This window comes from Hibiscus syriacus, unplaced genomic scaffold, assembly GCF_006381635.1.
Source record: "Hibiscus syriacus cultivar Baekdansim isolate YM2019G1 unplaced genomic scaffold, ASM638163v2 tig00110017_pilon, whole genome shotgun sequence".
NCBI classification, from domain to species: domain Eukaryota; kingdom Viridiplantae; phylum Streptophyta; class Magnoliopsida; order Malvales; family Malvaceae; genus Hibiscus; species Hibiscus syriacus.
Genome location: NW_024062565.1, coordinates 659,253 through 679,737, shown reverse-complemented (window position 1 = coordinate 679,737; position 20,485 = coordinate 659,253). Strand labels below are relative to the sequence as shown.

The following is a 20,485-nucleotide window of genomic DNA, read 5'->3' as shown; positions in this document are numbered from 1 at the left end:
GCGATTTACCCATACGCGTTGCGATTTACGGATACACGTTGCGATTTACGGATACGCGTTGCGATTTATGTGTTCGCGTTGCGATTTTAATATTCGCGTTGCGATTTTGGAAAATCGCAATGCGAATTTGTACTATCGCATTGCGATTTTCAAGAATCGCGTTGCGATTTTGGAAACTGATTTGCGATTCTGGGGATCGCGTTGCGATTTTTATTTCGCGTTGCGATTTTGTTGGTCATTTTGGCAAATCCAAAAAAATTGATTAAAATCGTATATTATAACTTTTTTTTGGTCACTGAGGCGATTTTCTCAAAAATGAAATTGTTTTTTTTTTTTTTTTTGATGAATACACGCTAATGGTGTAATTTATGAATTTATACTTGAAATTATTAGTTAGGTAAATAAATTTCAACAAAAGGGAAAAGATACCCACAAAAAAAAACCCAACCACTGTCCCCTTTCCTCCACTTTGTTCGAGAAAAAAGCTCATGCCTTGTCGCCGATACCTCCACCACTCGCTCTAACTCAGTTAACCCACCCCACCTTGACTCAGTACGACCATGGGTTTCCATTTCTATGCTTAAAAGCTCCTTCCTTTCTTCTTCTTCTTATTCTCAAATATCTCATCTTTTAAAGTGAGCTTTTTGTTGTTATTCTGAGAGTTAAAAAGAGAGAGACATGTATGTGGTTCCGCCACCCCAGCGACCGGATCCGGGTTCCACCGGCGGCGGGTCGGGTGATTTACGGGTTTACCAATCTTGGAAAGGCAGCAATGTAAGCTTTTTCTTGTTTTTTTTTTCTCCCCCTTTTTTTAGCCTTAAAAATCCCTCATTTTCCTCTTTCTATCGTGTTCATGTACTGATTTTCATTACAAGTAATGGTTTAAAAGACATTGAATTATGATTTCTTTTTCACTGTTTGCAGAAATTTTTATTTCGAGGGAGGTTTATATTTGGACCTGATGTAAGATCATTAGGGCTGACTATTTTGCTTATAGTAGCTCCAGTCTCCATTTTCTGTGTATTTGTTGCCAGCAAATTGATGGATGATTATTCTCATCACTGGGGTGTTTCAATCATGGCTGTTGCTGTTGTCTTCACTGTTTATGTAAGTCTCTCCACAAATTTCCATGTTTTTGAATGAGTTGTTACATCACTTACATTTGGAAAACTTCTTATTACATGTTAGGAAGATTATGATACTATGGTGAGTCCTACTGAGTTGAGATTTCTAGGAGGGATGAACTGTGAATTTTCTTTCACTTGACCCTTTTTTCCCATTAAGTGTTAGTTCATGATGTTTACCATTGTTAAGATTGGTGATTGCGGACATAATGGATGCTATTGCGGTCACTGCAGTTATCACGGTCGTGCAACAACGGGTCTAAGTACCATTACTTCTATAGAGCGGCCGCTATTCTGGTAGCGGACTGCTATTTAAGTCCCTGGTTACATTTGAAAATCTTCTTATTACATGTTAGGAAGATTTTATGGTACTATGGTGAATTTTCTTTCATTTGACCCTTTTTCCCCATTAAGTGTTCATGATGTTCACCATTGTTAAGATTGGTGATAGACTCTCATTTGTTGTCGGTTAAGGTATATCCGTATATAGACTCGAAGTTGTGATTTTCTATGATCGTAGCTTATAAGATCTCTCTTCCTTCGTTTCCCTGTTCTCATGGCGGTTTAATATATCATTAAATAGTGGGATTGCAGTATCGATCGGGATTACATTTATGAATGTTAAAAGAATGTGATGGAATTCTAGCATATAAAGTAAAATAAGATTGTGTCATTTCAATTCTATAATGTTTTGGAGAATCTGTGTTATTTTGTTAGGCATTTATTGGGGTTTTGGAAAATCTATGTGATTTCACTAAGACGGATCTTGAAGCTCGTAAATGGTTTTGTTTCTTCTTTCAGGATTTAGTTCTTCTTTTGCTAACATCCGGAAGAGATCCCGGTATCATTCCGCGCAATGCACACCCTCCGGAGCCAGAAAGTTTTGATGGAAATGCAGATGTTGGGGCTGGTCAAACTCCACAGTTACGACTGCCACGCATTAAAGAAGTGGAGGTCAACGGAATCACCGTGAAGATCAAATATTGTGACACTTGCATGCTTTACAGGCCTCCTCGCTGCTCACACTGTTCAATCTGCAATAACTGTGTAGAACGCTTCGATCACCACTGTCCTTGGGTTGGCCAATGTATTGGACTGGTATGTCACCGTTTTCTTTAGGCTGCAAGGATATGAATCCTAAACCATGGTTTGTGGCTGTAAGATTTTCATATGACAAATGGTTGAAAATCAAAATTACTGTAAAATGTGATGTTTTTCTGCTTTTGGTTTTTTTGTACCGTTAGCTCATCTAACGTTTTTTATTGTTTGCAGCGAAATTATCGGTTCTTCTTCATGTTTGTCTTCTCATCAACCCTTCTGTGTATATATGTTTTTGCATTCTGCTGGGTCTACGTTCGAAGGATCATGGAATCAGAAGAGACAACGATTTGGAGAGCGATGATTAAAACCCCAGCTTCCATTGTTTTAATAGTTTACACTTTCATCGCAATGTGGTTCGTTGGTGGTTTGAGTGCCTTCCATTTGTATCTGATCAGTACAAATCAGGCAAGATGCTTTTCCTTGGCTCGTCGTAATAATGTTGCAGAGGCCGTTAATTTGTTAGATAAATGTAACACTGTGTGTTTCTTGCTTCTGCAGACAACATATGAGAATTTCAGGTATCGATACGATCTTAGAGCAAACCCGTACAACAAAGGAGTGGTTGATAACTTCAAGGAGATATTTTGCTCCAGCATTCCATTATCCAAGAACAATTTCAGGGCAAAGGTGCCCAGGGAACCTGCGTTACCAACACAACCGGGTGGTTTTATGAGTCCGAATATGGGGAAGGCTGTGGACGACATAGAAATGGGTAGGAAGACGGTGTGGGGCGATATCGGTGCTGGCACCGATCATTGTGAAGGGCAACTCGCAAGTGACCGAGTAAACGTCAAGGAGGGTGAACTAGGAGAATTATCTCCGGATATCAGAACTACAGTAGACGACACAGGCGAGCGTGGTGGTATACATCCCAGGCGATCTAGTTGGGGTAGAAAAAGCGGTCGATGGGAAATGTCACCCGAGGTTCTTGCTCTGGCAGCTGATGTACTGCTAAGGTTCTTTTTCTTGTTTCAGTCGTGTATTTATGGGGCATTTGTTTCTGGGTTTGGCAGGGTGTTTAAAAAGTGTTGGTCTGTCCCTTCGTGCTTTGAGGAAAAAGTGTTGTGTTGTACCTTGTACTAGTGAGGGTTTTTTTTTTTCCTTTCAATTTTGACTCTCTTTTTGTATTTGTTGTGGAATTAGTTAGTATCTACTAATTGTAGTGAGTTTGTGGTTTGATTTTTTTTGTATTTGTTGTGATTCTCCGATTACATGATACTGTTTTATTAAATTCCTCAGCTGTTAAAAGTTACAAAATGATCCTTCGATTATAGAGTGTTGTTTTGTTGAGTCCCTCAACTATTAAAAGTTATAAAATGATCACCAAATCAAAATCGTCTTCCTGCAACGAATGAGAACAATTATGATGCATGTTGGGATGGGTTGTGAAACCACATTTCAAGAAATTTAAAGATTCTGGAAACAACTGATCCTTTCCACCAACGAAAAAATAGAAAATAGCAGCCATCATCACAATATGGTCCATAAACTAGGCGAGAATATTAACAAAAAAATATCAATGGATAGAGCTGATGACTAAGGACCTGCAAAGCAACAGTGCTTGAGCTTTTACAGCATGGAGGTGTGAATTGGCAGTCGCAGAAGCAGATTTAAGCATTTGCAGCTTCCAGACAAGTGTTTCCCCAGGTAATATGTCAGCCATAAACTAGGAGAATTGTATCGTGTGAGAGTCATAAACTACACGAGGCTATCATCGTTTTACAAATGACCTCAAAGTGTATTCAAAGTATCATCTCCGTATATGTTTTTGCAACAAAAATGATTTAGCTGTAGATTACAACAAGAAATGTCGACTGAAATAGCATTAATGTTTAATGAAAGAATCTTACGTAGAGGTAAGATGAGATTGCGACGAGGTCCCGTGTTAGCTCTCCAACAGTTTGGTTTGGCGCAAGTCCCTTCACCATATTTTCCAAGACCATTCTCAGAGGATCACCTAAATAGATAGCATTGCTCATATCTCACCAACATTCATAATTATCTCTGATCGGCAATAACAAGAATAAATCTACGAAACATGATGCTATAATACCATTGTTTTACATGCTGCTTTTAAGGCTATTAGACTAAATAAAACAAGTTGTACACTTCAACCTCAAGTAAGTAGGAAGGCCAACAAAACGAAATTTAAGAACGAACTCCAAACCTGATGCCAAGTTCATGTAAGGGAGTTACGGCCAGAGTTGACTGGGCATGAATTGCAGCAAAGGTATTAGAGATTGTAATTGAGACCTGCTAAATGATGTAGCTGCAAACAGAACCGAAATACAATGATCGTCACTCTTTAGCCAGTTTTCTTGGGAGAAAATTCATGATAAAAAAGATAAAGTTTCTTGGGATAACCTTATTTGGTTTCCTCTGCATATTTCGAAAATGTCTGTCGTTTCTTGGATGATTCTCTTGAATCGGATGCCTACTAAGGATAGGCTTATTCGGATGGGAATAGACTTAAATGGGTTATGTGGTTTGTGTGGGGCAGAGTTGGAGAGCAGGGATCATCTTTTTGGTGACTGATCTTTTGCTTGCCAAGTTTGGTGTCGTGTTCTGCAGGCTTGTAAACTCCCTGTTAGTTCGATGTGTTGGGAGGATGCTTTGGCTTGGGCGGTTCAGCATTTGAAAGGTAAATCCCTTCTTGTTTATATCTTGAAGTTGGCTTGGACTGGTTTTTTGTATTTTATTTGGGATGAGAGAAATCATAGGGCTTTTAAGGGTGTCTCTCGATCTGTTGATGAGATTTTTGACCGCATCCGACCAAGTCGAGTTAAAATATTTGAGTTATTCAAGTTGATGAGTTCTATTTTATAAGTTAAAATTGACTTGAATTTTTTTGTAAAATTTATAAAATACGAGTCAAGTTGAATTTTTGAGTGTTTAAATTTAATTAGAAATATTTAAATATTATAATATTATTTGATTCTAATTTAAATGATTTTTATAACATATACAATACATGTATACTTCTTTATATTTTTTATATGTGATATATATATCATACAGAGTCGAGGAACTCGACTCAAACTTAAAAATCAATTCGTTAATTATTATTGATTTCGAGTTATTCAAATTTTATTTTACAACTCAAATTGAACTTGAAATTTTTTCGAGTTAAGTCAAATTTAAGTCGAGTTTTTCGAGTCGAAAAAATTAAATTATATATTATTATTATAGAATTTATCAGAAAAATAGAAGAAAGAAATACAATGGAGATTCATGAAAGCTGCACAAAAGAATAATACAATTGGCATTTGCCTCGCATAAGCATCTGTAAATGTTCAGTTTCAAAAGAATACAGAGCAAAATTATGCATACCACTTCCAGCTTCGAAGTAAATACTAGGAGCAGCATGAATGATGAGTCTCTTGAAACATGCATTGCCTTAGACGTAGCATCATCGGATCGGAGGAAAGACGACCTCTCGAGCACGAAAGCGTGCGTAAGCACGAGGAAGTCGGCTTGCTTACTGTTGCAACCATATTTGACCTTCATAAGGAGAGTTAACCAAAAGCTACACTAATTACAATGAAAACTGGGAAATTTCTCGATTTTCTTGCCTCAAAAAAGCAATGCGATCCTCATCGGATCCTACCGCCTCCGATGCTATATTCCTACGTATTCATGTGGTTTATACAAGGGACCAAAATGTCAGTGGAGCATAGAGATTATGTGCTTCATTTCGAAAAAGTTCCGAGTGCTTCAGTGCAACTATGCAATCTTTGATCTTCACGGTAAATGAAGCAACCAGCAGCAAGTGAAATATACCACGCTCTATAAGCATATCTAATATTTAATGAGAGCAGGAAGTGAAGAATGAAGCTCTGCCAAGGACTGAAAGATCCAATTTAGCAGTTGCTCTCGTGGCAGCTCGAGAAGTAGTTCTGCCTGCAAGATGAACATCAGAAAGAGGAATTCAGATGCCAATTCTAGTGTGGTCTTGCTAGTCGGTAATCCATGATGTTGTTAAAACATGCAAGGATACCGGCTATTATCACCTCTCTTACCGAGTATACGACTGAACCTTCGTGCTTCTATTTACAGACACAGAAACCATAAGAAATGAAAAATAATAATTACCTTTATTTGGTCTCCCTCGAAAATCAAAGAATTCCGGTGCATATCGGATACCATGGATTCTGTCATCAGCTTGAAAACTCTCTTACTCATATTGGTTTTCATGCCAACCATCTTTCCCGAAGCATAGATTCTGCTTATCCCGAGATCTGCTGCCATTCGCCTCACGTAAAGCTTCTTCAAAAGAATTTCCATGGAATAAGGCTCTTTTCCAAATTGACGGCGAAGATTCTCTGTAAATTGCATCAAACTCCAGATATCTTTCTCAGCTGCTTTCTCAGCTTCATTAATGATTTCCATGGGGTTCTCCAAATAATTTATGTACTCGGAGGGGAGACGAGGGTTTATATTAATATCAATCTAGCAAGCAGAAAATCTCGAAAAAACATGTTAGAATTCATAAATCAGTGTCACAACTGGTACAATTCAACTGGTGTCTAAAAACTAAAAGAATGTTTCCCCTTCATTTAACTAATGCTTCAATAGATCGATTTTCAAGTGCCGATAAATTTTCCCTTTCTAGAAACCGGAATCAGAAGTCGGAACGAAACCCCATGTTTCTAAGCCATAGTTGATTCGAAAAACTAAGAGAACTAGCATTCGAACTCATCGAAGAGACAACTCTTGATACAGCATTTCATATGCATGGGTTAGACAACAAGAACAGAATCCTAAGAAGACATAGTGTGTTATCTCTTAATATTACTAGCAGAATATTATTTTTTCTGAAGATACAAATTGTGAAGGAAGTAAAATACCTGCACCGACTGATACGGAACTGAAACTACACGGTTTTCTTCAACCTGGAAAACGAGTGAGTGGAAGTCGGATATTGCAAGAAAAAGATTTTGAAACTAGCAGCAAGAAATCTCGAAAGCTTAAAAAAGTTAGTACTCATCAACTAATTCCATTAATCAGCTACACAAAGTGACACCAGAACATACCTTGGACAAACTCTTGAAAAGCATCTCAAAGAAAAGATCGATGCCGACATTTCCGACATCCCCCGTCTGTTGCTCACCGAAGATAGTACCGAAGCCTCGGATACCCATGTCTCTCTCTGCAAGTTGGAAACCTTGGCCAAGCTCGCGAAAATCTTCAAGAGCAGCAAGCCTCTCCTGAGGCACAACCAAGGCAATGCCAGGTCATTTCTACAATTTTATTTCAGCATATTTGACAACAAATGGAAGGCGAAACATAGAACACATACCAATGCTTGGTCGGATAGCAAGGACTTATCAGGGTAAAATAAGTATGCATATGCTTCTCTATCCGCCCGTCCAACCCTTCCACGCAACTATTGGAATCGAAAGTTTATAGCAACATTAACAAAAGGAAACAGGATATGTACAAGTAAAATTTTGTGTATAAATCTTTCTTATCAAGAAAGCTACCAAAAATTCTTTCATGGTAGAAGATAAAAGATAACATGAACACACATAAAGAGTCATGTACCTCATAGAAAAATCGTTAATTACACATCATTTTTCCAGATAAAACCGAAAAGGAAAAGGTTCAAATTATGCCAAGACATTAGTTTCTATGTCCTTTAAATTATGCTCATGATAAAAAATTTGATAGTACTCTTCAGCATTTAACCACATCTTTTGACAATTCATAAGAACAAATGAGTTAGAAGAATCTGAAAGTGCTGGACCTGATACAATTGTGCCAGGCCAAATTGCTGAACATCCTGGATTATGATAGTGTTTGCGTTTTGAATGTCGAGCCCACTCTCAACTATATTTGTGCATATAAGAATCTTAATTTCGCCCTGCGCAAATTTCTCCATGGTTTCCTCAAGTTGCTTGGAGTATTGCTGCAAGAGGAACATAAAAGAACCAAAATATTATCAACTGATAAATACAGAAAAGTTTAACGAAAAAAAATTAGCTTTAAGGATTCTGAAAATGAAAGCATGATATACCTCACAAGCACAATTCAATTCTCAGAAAACAACCGCGATAACACTCAAGCTCATTATTTTCTAGCAGACAATAGCTCATTAAAAATTAATTTGAATATAAAAACCAAAACGTACCTTCCCATGAGCAATAGCTATATCAACATCTGGAAATGATTGTTTAAGAAAATCCATCACTTCTTCCAATCCTGTCACATAAGAGTAGAATCAATACTAACAAACCGAAAGAGTTAAAACAACACAAATGTATATATACTCTGAAATCATCTACACAATGTCGAGAATCGAGATTAGGAAAGAAGAATAACTTTGATCTTGTTGGTTATGTAGAATCCTTGGAGATAAGACTAAGGCCCTATTTGATGAACTGTTGAAAAAATTCAATCAACTAAAAATAAATATTTTCAGTGATCTAATTTTTTAAATGCATTTCATAATCCATTTTCACTTTGTAAGGAACTTTTGGAGAAAGGTTGCATGTAATAATCCATTTGATAAATTGATTTTGAGAATCAAAAATCGAAATAGAAAGCAAATGTAAAGCTTTATTGAGAGTATGATGATGGGGATGACCCAAGCGTCAGTCCCACAGGTGATATACAGATAAGTTCATCAATATTACCATTTTAAAAGAGCGGCAAGCAGACAATACATATTTGCATCAGAAACGTACTAGCACAAAATATTATTGAACCATGTAAATAATGACATGATAGTAACAAGATCTACAAGTAGGAAACTTTGGATTATGGCATTACCTTTAATTCGGGGTAAGACATAGAAAACTTGACCACTACGATCCAGCTCATACTGAATTGCTGCAATGATCCTTTCCTTACTGAAAGCTGAAAGACGGGTTTTGATAGGAACCCTTTCTGGAGGTGGTGTCGAAATTAAACTGAAAGAGTGAAGGGAAGAAGGATAGTATGCACACAACATGATTTTATTGGACTAGTAATCTAAAATTAAAGTTCAAGGAAATGCCCCTATGCTACTAAGTGATGGTTCCATTACTTGCAGGTAATTTGTTCAAGGCTCGAAACAAATACAAACTAAATGGCCTCTGAATAGGTTCATCTTGTAGGTTCCTCTAGACATTGATTCATGTTTATACAAAAACGTTCAAGGTAAGACTAGGCACTCATAACATCTACATTGCATGTAAAAGGCATTACTACTTTTCAGCTAAATCTCGTATCTGAGCTTATAGTTATACACATCAATGACATGGTTGATAATGAACCCCTTTTTCACCGAGGCATCACACTGAACAAACTGAACTGTACATCTGAATCCATGATTCCATCATCGAAAAAAGCTTTGATTTAATTTTTTTACATATATTACCTGGCATCCCGGAAACCAGTCAAAGCTAAATAAAGCGTTCTGGGTATAGGTGTTGCAGAGAGCGTAAGAACATCAACTGAAGTCTTAAAAGAAGCAATCTTCTCCTTTTGCTTGACGCCAAACCTCTATGTAAACATACAAACAAGAAAATCAAGCATCTATCTGCCAGAGGGGCATGACATGTATTAGCTAAAAGACAAGAGATGACTGCAAGGAATTCAGTTAGTACAAATTCTAACCACATGGTGTTCCCTAAACCATTTAATAACAACAACCATGAAATTACGATAGTGCTAATTACAAAATGAAAACAAGCTTTCAGTCGTTTTCTTTGTCGACTAAAAGATTATAGAGGAGGTTAAACCATAATCATGAATTCTAATCAATTACATAAAGAAAGCAAAATCCTACAAGAGCTGATGTATAAAAAAGCCTAAAATCTTGAAATCCTCGTGTAAAATATTTGTTTAGATACTGACAAGTACCGGAAGCAAACCTGTTCCTCGTCAACTACAAGCAGTCCAAGATTATTATACACAACACGGTTTCCCAGAAGCGAATGAGTTCCTACAATAATGTCTAGATCACCCTTTTTTATCATGTTCAAATACTCCTCTTTCTCTGCTTTACCCTGCATGTTGAATAAACCATATTAGTATCAAACAGTAGCCACCGTGAAATATTCTGATCCAGCATATACATATTTTTCCATAATATATTAGAAGCGAGAATGAAAATGCAAATTTCTTTGAACTTTTAGGTAAACCCCATCAACAAATTTAATGACACACAAGTCTGTAGCCATTATCTGTTTCTTAGGCAAGAAGGAACATTTAATATCTTGGTTAGAAAGTCTTCCCACCCCCAGCCCAGCACTTCTAGTCAAGTTTAAGTAAGATATTAAACATTTTGATACCAAGTTTTTAGTCAGATAATGAGGTGAACCCATTGAATAAACTTCTTGTACCTGAAACCGGCTAAGAAGTCTGACTTTGATAGTAGGATAATTGGAAAACCTTTCTGAAATGACATCAAAATGTTGCTTGGCTAGAACAATTGTAGGTGCCAACACCATAGCTTGCTTCCCTGCTGACACCACACAAAAGATGGCACGTAATGCAACTTCTGTTTTACCAAACCCAACATCTCCACATATTAATCGATCCATTGGAGTTTCTCTCTCTGTTAAGTCTTTCTCTACATCAATAAAAGCCTGTGACAAGGGAACCGACTTTGTTAGTGAAGTAAAAACATCTTATTCACCAAGGAAGATCACTGAACCTTACTGTGACTGTTGAAAAAGTAGTAGTAATCTTTGATATGCCAAAGGGAGCAAGATGATAATTTGATAACTCAAAGTGCAATAAAATCGACGAAAGGGCTCACTAAGACAAAAATGTAATAATTTTGAAAAAAGTAGTAGTTATCTTTGATATGCCAAAGGAAACTAGATGATAATTTGATTCCTCAAAAGTACAATAAAACCAAGGTAATGGCTAACTAAGACAAAAAGGTACCTGCTTTTGATCTGGTGTGGGTTCATAAGGAAACTGAGCTGCGAATTCGGCTATGGCAGGACTCCTTGGGTAAGGAGGTCTTTTTTGTTTGAGTCTATGTAAATAGAGCTCCATTAAATCTACAACCATCTTTTGAATTGCAACCTTTCCTTTGGTCTTTCTCCTCTCCCATGCACTGGTATCACTCAACTTACTCAAAGTCCTAGGCTTTTTTGTTTCATTTGGGCTGGAAATACGACCGAAACATGCCTTAAATAAGGGTGAGAAAAACTCGACTCGATTCAAAAAATCGATTTTTTCTAATTGACTGGATTCGAATTAACTTCGAGATTAATTTCATAAATTCAACTCGACTCCAAAAATTTTAAGATTAAATCGAGTTATAAATACAACCCAAATGGTAACTCTAAACTTTTAGTAATAGTGGAATGGTTTTCAAGTTTGAGTCGAGTCCATTTACTCTATAGTGAATATACATATCACCTATAAAAATATATGAAGAAATATAAGTATATTGTATATAGTTATAAAAAATCATTTAAATTAGAATCCAATAATATCATCATATTATAAATATTTACAATTAAATTTAAATATAAACTCGAAAAAGTCACTCAACTCGAATTTTATTAAATCGGCTGGATTTAAAAAAAATTCAAATCAAATTTGATTTATAAAATATCACTCATCAACTCAAATATCTCTAAATTTCATCGATCGAACACTTACCACGCAATTGAAAATCGATTTCACATTTCAACTATAAGTTAGTAACAGGAGCAGATATCAGAGCAAAATTAAACAAAAAAAAAAAACAAGAAAAAAGAGGCAGAAAAACATACAGATTATATCGATAGAGCATGCGAGCAGCCTGATTAACAGGAAGCTTAGCCATTCCATCAGCATACTCGATAAAGACATACTCGATGGGTTCAGTTGAGCTCTTAGGAACATCAAACTTAATCCCAACAAATCTTCCAACACCCACTTTCTTGTGAACGACGTAATCCCCAGAACGCAGCGTGTAAGGATCAACTTTGTAGCTGAAGACGCCTCCTTCCTTAAACTCCCTATCCCCTTTCAGCTTCTGCAACCCCCTCTGCTGCTGCTCTTTCACCAGCTGAATGTACATGTCCGCCTCCTGCGAGTCCATTGCGGGCCGTATGGACTCTCTCTTGCTGTGGTCACGGCGTACCCTTTCGTTGAGGATGGAGATGGCATCGGTCTCGAGCTCCGTCTTTTCTCTTTTTGGAACCAAATTGTGGGTTTTGAAACTGGAGATGGGGAGACGCCCTTGAGTGTGGACTGCCATGGTGGTTAATGATGAATATGGAGGTTGAATGAGGAAAGGGCGGTTGACGGTGAAAAGGGACCATATAGAAGAAGAAGAAGAGCCGAGTTGGAGAAGAAGAGGCGTGGACACTTGTGGTGCAGGAAGAAGGGAAGCCATTGTTGTTGATGAAGAAGAAGAAGAAATGAATGTTCAGAGAAAAGAAGAGAGATTGGGCATTTTTTTTGGGTTGGGGAATAGAGAAGGAACAAGAGGTGTAGTATAGAAGAGGGGATAAACAACTGGAGATTTAAGAGGGTTTTTACGGTTTTGGACGAGGTGGACCATTTTGTGTCCACACATATATCTTTTTAGGGTTATTTTCAAATATGGTCATCAAATTATTTTTAAATGATCTTTTGGCATTAAATTTTTAAAAATTATAAATAGATATTAAATCATAGGGTAAATTACATGTTTAGTATCTAAACTATCGGTTTCAGTTCGTTTTAGTACCTAAACTTTTAATTTTTTCAAAGCTATACCTAAATTTTAGTTTTTATTTTATTTTAGTAACCATCATTAACAACTTTAGTTTTTTGTTTCATTTTAGTACCCCTGTTCAAAATTTCACTTTAAGTTTTGAAAAAAATTGAAAGTTTAGGTACTAAAACGGACCAAAACTGATAGTTTATGTACTAAACGTGTTAAGGTTTTAACGATGAGGTACTAAAATGAAATAAAACTAAACTTTAGGTATGATTTAAAAATCTAAAAATTTAGGTACTAAACAGGCCAAAACTAGTAGTTTGTATACTAAATGCGTAGTTTACCCTTAAATTTATTATGAAATAGGCATTGTGCGGTTATTTTTTTTAGGGGTGTAACTGAATCGAGTTTGAACAAATAAGATTATATTTGTGGTCGTTTGTTTACTTTTGAATGTGTTCATGTTTGGTTCGTGTTCGTTTAAATTCTTAATATGTGTACATGTTCATTTATTTATTCTTGATGATGTTCGTGTTCGTTTATTTATTGTTTGTGAACATATTCATTTAGTGCTCACGAATATATTCATTTATAGTTTGTTTATATGTTCAATTTTTAGTTTTACCCCTTCATTTGTTAGCTAAATATAAAAATGATAAAATCACGACACTAGTGCTTAAACTCCTTAAAATGCACAGTTTAAATTTCAGCTGTAATCATGTATTTAATTTAGCCTCTACCTTCAACAATATTTAAAATATAAAAAAATAAAAATAAAAGGAAAAAGAGAATCAAATAATCAAGCTTGTTCATGAATATAAATGAACAAGTCTTATAAATGAGTTTGTTCGTGAACATAAACGAACCAAACACACATCTATTCATGTCCGTTCGTTTATTAAATGAACATAAAAAATTATTCATACTTATTTATTTAACCTGACAAATGAGTATGAACGAACGTTATACAAACGATTCATGAAAATCTCACTGAACGCTCTGTTCATTTACACCGCTATTTTTCCTTAACAATAATGGTTAATATCTCATATGTTCCCTTAATTATAAATAAAATTTTATTTTTAGTATTTTTCTAATGATTTTAAAAATTAAAAAAAATTAAAAAAATATATAATTATAATTAATTTTAAAACTATAAAATAATGTTAAAATTATAATTTTGAGAAAAATGTTTTATAAATTTTAAATAATTTGATTCTTTTGTAATCTGATCTCTAATATATTTCTCTAGTGACTCTTCTATTTTAAGCTTTTGCAGGAATGGGCACTAACAACAAAAAAAGAACTTTTCTCAAACCCTTTTCCTACAAATAGTAGAAAGCTGTAGCTTTACAAAAATAAATCTGAAAACTATCTTCTTCATTCGTCGTCGTTTGCCGGCTCCGACCATCGAATATCCTCAATTTTAGTGTATGACATCCCCATGTTCTCCGTGCCTATCGATCGTTTGAATTTGCAGAGCCCCAAAACTCTACAAATCGGAGATGCATCAAACTGGGTAACCTCAGTCCTTTTTTTTTTTGGCTTTTTTATGTTTATTATTTGCTGATATTGTGATTAAATGTAGGTTTTGGGTATGATTTAAGTTAACGTCAGAGTACGAGTCGGTTAGGGCCAATCAAAACGAGGTCAAGGGATGGCTCGGTTTGGTTGTGTTTGGCTTGATGTTTCGGGTTCACTAGGGGTGAGGATCGATGGTAAATGGAAGGCAGCAAGCTCATGACAAAGGCAATGTCTTCACACATTGTTCTTCAAACATTCTACATTAATATATATGTTCCTCCAAACAAAAACTCAATACATGACGTGATTAATTGGCAGTTCCATAGAGGTACCGCGTGTCACATACCCGAAAATATAATGTACATCACACATAAGAGATGCAAGAAAATGAAACCCTCAAATTGAGACGAGGAATAAACACACATAAATATACTTAGCTGTTGGTCCGGACCGAGTCTTCCCGTCCCACATTCCGATTCCCATGTCACAATACGAAGGATTTAAGGATTCCAATAACCTCAGTAGCACATAGCAGGCTTCATATGCCTACATGTATATGCTCCACTCACCATCCTGACTTCAAATTCAATCAAGTTAGTGAAGAAGAAAGCACCATAATTCATAATTAAAGCTCAAGACCATAACATCACAAGTAATAGAAAAGTGTTCTACACTTTTCAGCTCCTCCTAGTCCTAGTATTTATTTAATATTTAATTTAAGTTATTATTGCCTAACAATAGTCCATTACCCTTCCTTTTAAGGAGCGTAAGCTCAGCTTTAGTGTACTGCAAACAATAGGTCGGTTTTACTGAGACAATGATCAAGAAAAATAACCAAGCCCTCAAATTAGTTCTCTATTGAAAAAAAATGAAATATAAGTGTGTGCGCGTGTGGATGAAAGTGTCTCACCTTACCGAGGCAACAGTATTAAGCTGAAATAGAACCCTGTCTTGCCTTAAGCACGAGTTCCTCAGTGGTTACACCTATAATCTCATTTGCACGTTTCAGTCCAACACAATAATATCGTCCAATAGTATCCTGAATTCAAAAGCATTCACACAAATTTATCCACCTATATATTTAACAACTGTGAATATGATAAAGTTTGTTGAGGTGGAAATATAAACCCGAGAAACGATTTTCAACTTCTCTAGCTTTTCAACTGCATCATCCACATCGAAGTTGCAGCTCTCCTCAAATTCCTCTTTAATTAGTTCCTCGCACCTTATATCCAAATCCTATATTGAATTATTGAAAGGTTATGCACTACTAAAATGGACCCACGTAAAAACTTGTCCCATTGAAGAATATCTATAAAGCAAGGAATGAAAATATGATGATGCATACCTCCATGGTAGCTTTACCTTGCTCCATAAGTATAAAGAATGAGATGATTACCTCTTTCACCTGAAGACAAAATTATTGTTAAAAAAAAGGAAATATGTAGAACAGAAGCAAAAGAACACTTAAAAGATACACTCTGTGTTTGACATCATATCCTATATGCACAACACATCAAAGCTTGGCAACCAGATAACCTAGAAATTAAGGTTCAAATGGTGAAGGTTATACAGCTTCTCTTGCTTTTAATATGTAATCAATAGATACTACAGTTTCATTGCTTTCTGCAGGAAAATGAACTAAAATTCTGACACAAGACAGATAAAGAGAGGAATATAAAAATTAAAACGAAAAAAGTAAAGAAAATGCGACTTACTTCCTGTTGAATCACATCATCACACAAGTGAAGCAAAGTACCCTTTCCACTATCGAGTTGTTTGTCATACATGGACTGTGTTATTAAATTCTGATATGCAGCCATGTTTGATTCAAACCTAAATGGCAATAAGAAAATGATACCACAAATCAATCAGTCAAACAAGTTGAAACACATAAAGCAACAGAGACACCAATATATCACAGCGTAGACAGCCAGCCAGAGGCACGGGGGAGAACATTGTACATAATCAAGAGGACATCCCTAACCCACTTATATTTCTGAATGCACCCATCAAGATCAAGTCCCATAGTAATGGGGTTTTCACATTTAATAGAGAAGTGCATAAGACATATTACATATATTAATCAAAGATGGAGGAAACCATACGTGAAATATGTCTTAGCACAGTAACCAATCACAGTTGACAAAATGGCAAAAATGACCCAGAGATCAGCTTTAGGCATTTGAAGAGAACTAAACAAAGTAACCTGTGAATAAAGGCACAATAATAATGCAATCAGTCAATATGAATACCAGGCAGAGAAGAAAAAATGGTGGAAAGACAATAACAGGTGACAGAAACATTATTGCTCAACTGACCATCCCCACAACAGCCGAAACAAGGAACTTGACCCAGTCCATAGGAGTCAATCCTGGATTTTTCTTTTCAGGCTGTTGAGAAGAAACAAAAAGAATATCATACACATGACCAGATGTCGTAGAAAAGCTTTGAGAAAAGAGCTAAGAGTGACTCACAAGGACTATTTCCAGATCCGCCATTGGAATATTTTTGAAATGTTTTACATATATTCCTCGTTCCTTATTTGGTTTTGTACTTGCTCTCCTGCAAGTTCACTTAACTTCTTAGATTTCAATGCATTGCTCTTCAAAAGTTCTATAAAACTAATTTAGGAAGACACCAGATCCGAGGGTAGTTTAGCCTTTTTCCCTAAAGAAATTAAGATTCATTGTCCATAGAAATTTGTTTTGATGCCCTTTTCCTTTCTTTTTTCTTTCCAAACAAGATCATTCTCTCGAGGCCAAGAGAATTAAAACCGAGGTACTTTCAGAATACCATTCCACCAATCAATATGTTCAACCTCAATAAAATTGACCAAGAAACTGGCTTTCTAATATATCCATATCAATAAACTAAGAAAGACATCATTGACACAATTTTCTATTTTCTAATTTATCTCAACTGGAAAATTGTATGCTAAGATGCAGCATGCAGTACCTGTAAACAACAATTATCCTATCAAAAGTAGGCTCTTGGATTGTAGTCTTGCTCACCAAGTTCTTGATGCTGTTTAATACAGAATAAGCAAGTTATTGAGTAACGATGCCACCAGAAATTCAAGACAGAGACATGATTTTAATAATAAAAGCACATTACTATTAAGAGGAAAGACATACCCAAATATTAATATTAAAACTTAAACATAAAGCCAAAATGTAGCTGCATTAAATTCGTTAATTTTCTGGACTAATTCAGAATTTAATGTCCATGGTATGGTAAGCATCCTCAAGTTGCTCAGAAAGCCAATATATGATATATGGTAAATATATTCAACGATAAATACTATCCTCAAATTAACGAACAAGAAGGTACTTGATGACCTTATGTCCATTTTTTCAAGACGGATCCGTTCAACATACAAATCTTCATTGTCTGCATCAGGGTTAATCTCATCATCCTTCTTTGGCTCCTTATTTTGTCGCCCTCTTGATCTTTTGCTCAAAAGTTTTTCCAACCTGCAAGGATAATATTTTTGGAAAGCGTTAAAAAGAAGAAAATAATGTATGAAGTAATCAAGTTTATGAGGAAGCGAAGATAGATACTAAAAGCATGTCATGTCCAACTCTATATTTTGTGCAGTAAATTAACAATTTAGGACCCTTTGTAAGTGAAGACTGCAGTATGGTCAAACATCCCTCAACCTGCCAATCATACTGATTCCAATATATTTCGAGTCAGAAATTTTGTTGAATTACATTCCATTTGTTAGCCATACGAAATTTTCTAATTACTTCTAGCAAATGTATCTAATGATGCTTAAAACAATAATATACCATAAAAACCATTAAGGTAATAATTTCCTTAAACACACTCACCGAGTTATCCTTAAAGTAAATGCCCAAAGACGTGAAATGATCATGTCCACTTTCTCCATGAAAAAGTAATCAGTTGTACGATCCAATCCTATTCCACGTCTGAAGATAATGTACTGAAGACAAAAAAGATGTACTACTTAGCTTGAGAGAGAGAGACAGATCAACTAGTACCTCTGAATCAAATATATACAAGCAAGCATTATCTAAAATTTCTTAGACACGGCACTTGCAATAATATCTTTAGATTAATAGGATGGCATGTGCAAAATAATTGAGAATATCATATTATATATGTCTCAAATCTCAATCATAATAAAATGCCATTAACCAAAGCAAATCTCTGGACTCTGGGCTATACAGTAATATGCAGATACATAGCAAACACAACATGAAAAATACAAAGAGAAAAGACAAACTAGTGCAAACTAAAGGCTCGATAAAGAGACAAGTTCAATATCTAAACCCTTTAGGTTTCATCATTATTGAGTGTGTTATATGTCAAACTCAATAAAAGAGAACCTTCGTCCTACTAGTGATTATCTAAAACAACACAAACAATAATGCACCTTTTACGCTAAATTGTATTAACAACCTTATCAGCAAAATCCGGAAGGTTTGCTTGGGGGTGCTCTGAAAAATATCTCTTCAGAAGTGTCTTGTCAATCTGCATTCAATCAAAAATTTAAACAACACAGAATAAAACCCTCACTATACATTCAAATAAAGACTTAATAACCGGGCAGGATTATACACAAAACACAAGAAGTTGAAGACGACCTTAGATTCATCAACTACTATGGGAAGATTAAGAAGATATTGCCCCGCAAGTGCAACATCAATCTCCTCATCAGTCGTAATCTTAAAATTACTCTTCTCCATCACCTGTAAACCGAAGGGTCTCAAATTCCAATATATTGTGTTGTTGGATTCAATTTGTCTATTTAGGGTAAAACATCGGAGACACACTTATCAGACATGAAATTCCAGTCATATCGATACCTGAAATAAATATGTTAAGAAATTCTGTTCAAGTACATCTACTTCTTCAGAAGATAAATTCTGTTGCTGCAATTTCTCAGCCCCGTGCACAGGGTCAAAGAGGGAGTACAATTGCTGTAAACATAAATTCAACTAAAATTAGAACAAAAAGAAACAAAAACAGGAAGAGAAAAAAGTCGACGGATCAAGTTCGCAATATACCATCAAATCCTCAAACTGGAGAAGATACCAAGCCCGTATCGTGTACTCCACTCGCTTGCAGAACTTCAAGAACTCTGCCCGATCAGAACTATGCTCTGCGACACATAAAAACCGTAAGACTCGAGTAAAAAAAGTACAAAAACCCTAAAAAAGAGGAAATTGAGAAATGGATTACCGATTAGGTTGGCCAAAGTCATGATGAGCTTGGGCTTGAGGATGGGAATGACGGATTCACGCTCTAATCGGATGACATCTTTGTTTTTGCTGCCCATTGCAGAGAAACCTGCGTGGATTCAAGGAAGAAGAAGAAGAAAGTAGAAAGAAACGGCGATTTCTTCAGTTTAATAGATTCGTGGCTTCGGTTGAACGGAAAGCAGGGTAAATTGTAACTGGTAAGACTGTCCATCTTTGTATCCGCCAGCTTGTTATTGCCCTTATTTTTCACGCTTTAATTGCCCAAATACAAAGCTTTTGGCATTCCTTTCCCATTTAATTTTTTTAATACAAAAGGATTGAGGGTTGGGTAGGGCTGTAAATGAGACGAGACAGATCGTGAGTTATTTGAGATCGACTCGATTAAGATTCGATAAATACTCGGATCGAATGGACTCGACTCAAGCTCGAATTCGACTCGAGTTCTTAACGAGCTGAAATGAGCTACTCGATATTCGACTCGAAAAGCTCGTGAGCAGCTCGAAAATATAATATATTAAGATTTTATTTTAAAAAATAAATTAATAATAATATTAATATTTATGTATTGATTTTTTTAAAATATAATAAGATTTCGTGTATTTAAGGTTCATGTTCGAGTTTGAGGCTTTAATCGAGTTAAGTTTAAGAATTTTTTTTTTCATTTCGAGCCTTTTCGAGCTGCTCACGAGCTTCAGTTCAGGATTTCGAGTTCGAGTCGAGCTTGAAAATTTTAAGCTCGCGAGTTTTCTAGTCGAGTCGAGCTCCATTTCAGAGTTTTCGAGTCGAGTCGAGTCGAGCTCAGCAATACTCGAACTCGACTCGGCTCGTTTACACCCCCTAGTTGGGGGTTAGAATTTGGCGTTAAATTT

General features: G+C 35.9%; 3 protein-coding genes and 1 long non-coding RNA gene across 7 annotated transcripts; 2 read left to right on the top strand and 2 right to left on the bottom strand.

Annotated features, from left to right (window-relative positions):
- The first annotated feature begins 434 nt into the window (after positions 1–434).
- LOC120212952 (probable protein S-acyltransferase 7) lies at positions 435–4,863 on the top strand. The gene is made up of 7 exons (XM_039211123.1): positions 435–774; positions 925–1,107; positions 1,926–2,222; positions 2,397–2,630; positions 2,724–3,181; positions 3,822–3,872; positions 4,797–4,863. Exons 1-7 carry the CDS (start codon positions 679–681, stop codon positions 4,861–4,863), a joined length of 1,386 nt encoding a protein of 461 aa, XP_039067054.1. The 5' UTR covers positions 435–678.
- A 633-nt stretch (positions 4,864–5,496) lies between these two features.
- Positions 5,497–12,552, bottom strand: LOC120212865 (ATP-dependent DNA helicase At3g02060, chloroplastic-like). The gene is made up of 13 exons (XM_039211049.1): positions 11,945–12,552; positions 11,103–11,328; positions 10,553–10,798; positions 10,082–10,216; positions 9,586–9,710; positions 8,997–9,136; positions 8,356–8,426; positions 7,972–8,133; positions 7,525–7,611; positions 7,259–7,432; positions 7,073–7,117; positions 6,318–6,674; positions 5,497–6,125 (listed from the first exon to the last, which is right to left on the bottom strand). Exons 1-13 carry the CDS (start codon positions 12,550–12,552, stop codon positions 6,024–6,026), a joined length of 2,478 nt encoding a protein of 825 aa, XP_039066980.1. The 3' UTR covers positions 5,497–6,023.
- LOC120212870 lies at positions 5,961–16,620 on the top strand. The gene is made up of 3 exons (XR_005524745.1): positions 5,961–5,971; positions 10,242–10,250; positions 16,443–16,620. It is a non-coding gene; the product is annotated as an uncharacterized LOC120212870 (long non-coding RNA).
- LOC120212866 lies at positions 14,617–19,801 on the bottom strand. Of its 4 annotated transcripts, none has more exons than XM_039211051.1 (16): positions 19,597–19,801; positions 19,422–19,516; positions 19,221–19,334; positions 18,999–19,103; positions 18,814–18,885; positions 18,222–18,334; positions 17,727–17,861; positions 17,344–17,412; positions 16,863–16,950; positions 16,707–16,778; positions 16,494–16,594; positions 16,104–16,221; positions 15,734–15,793; positions 15,514–15,624; positions 15,296–15,424; positions 14,617–14,958 (listed from the first exon to the last, which is right to left on the bottom strand). In XM_039211051.1, exons 1-15 carry the CDS (start codon positions 19,691–19,693, stop codon positions 15,314–15,316), a joined length of 1,461 nt encoding a protein of 486 aa, XP_039066982.1. In that variant the 5' UTR covers positions 19,694–19,801; the 3' UTR covers positions 14,617–14,958; positions 15,296–15,313. The 4 variants fall into 4 exon arrangements, with proteins under 4 accessions (XP_039066982.1, XP_039066983.1, XP_039066984.1 ...); XM_039211052.1 differs by having other exon boundaries at positions 14,617–14,962; positions 15,301–15,424; XM_039211053.1 differs by having other exon boundaries at positions 15,301–15,424.
- Between the last annotated feature and the right edge of the window lie 684 nt (positions 19,802–20,485).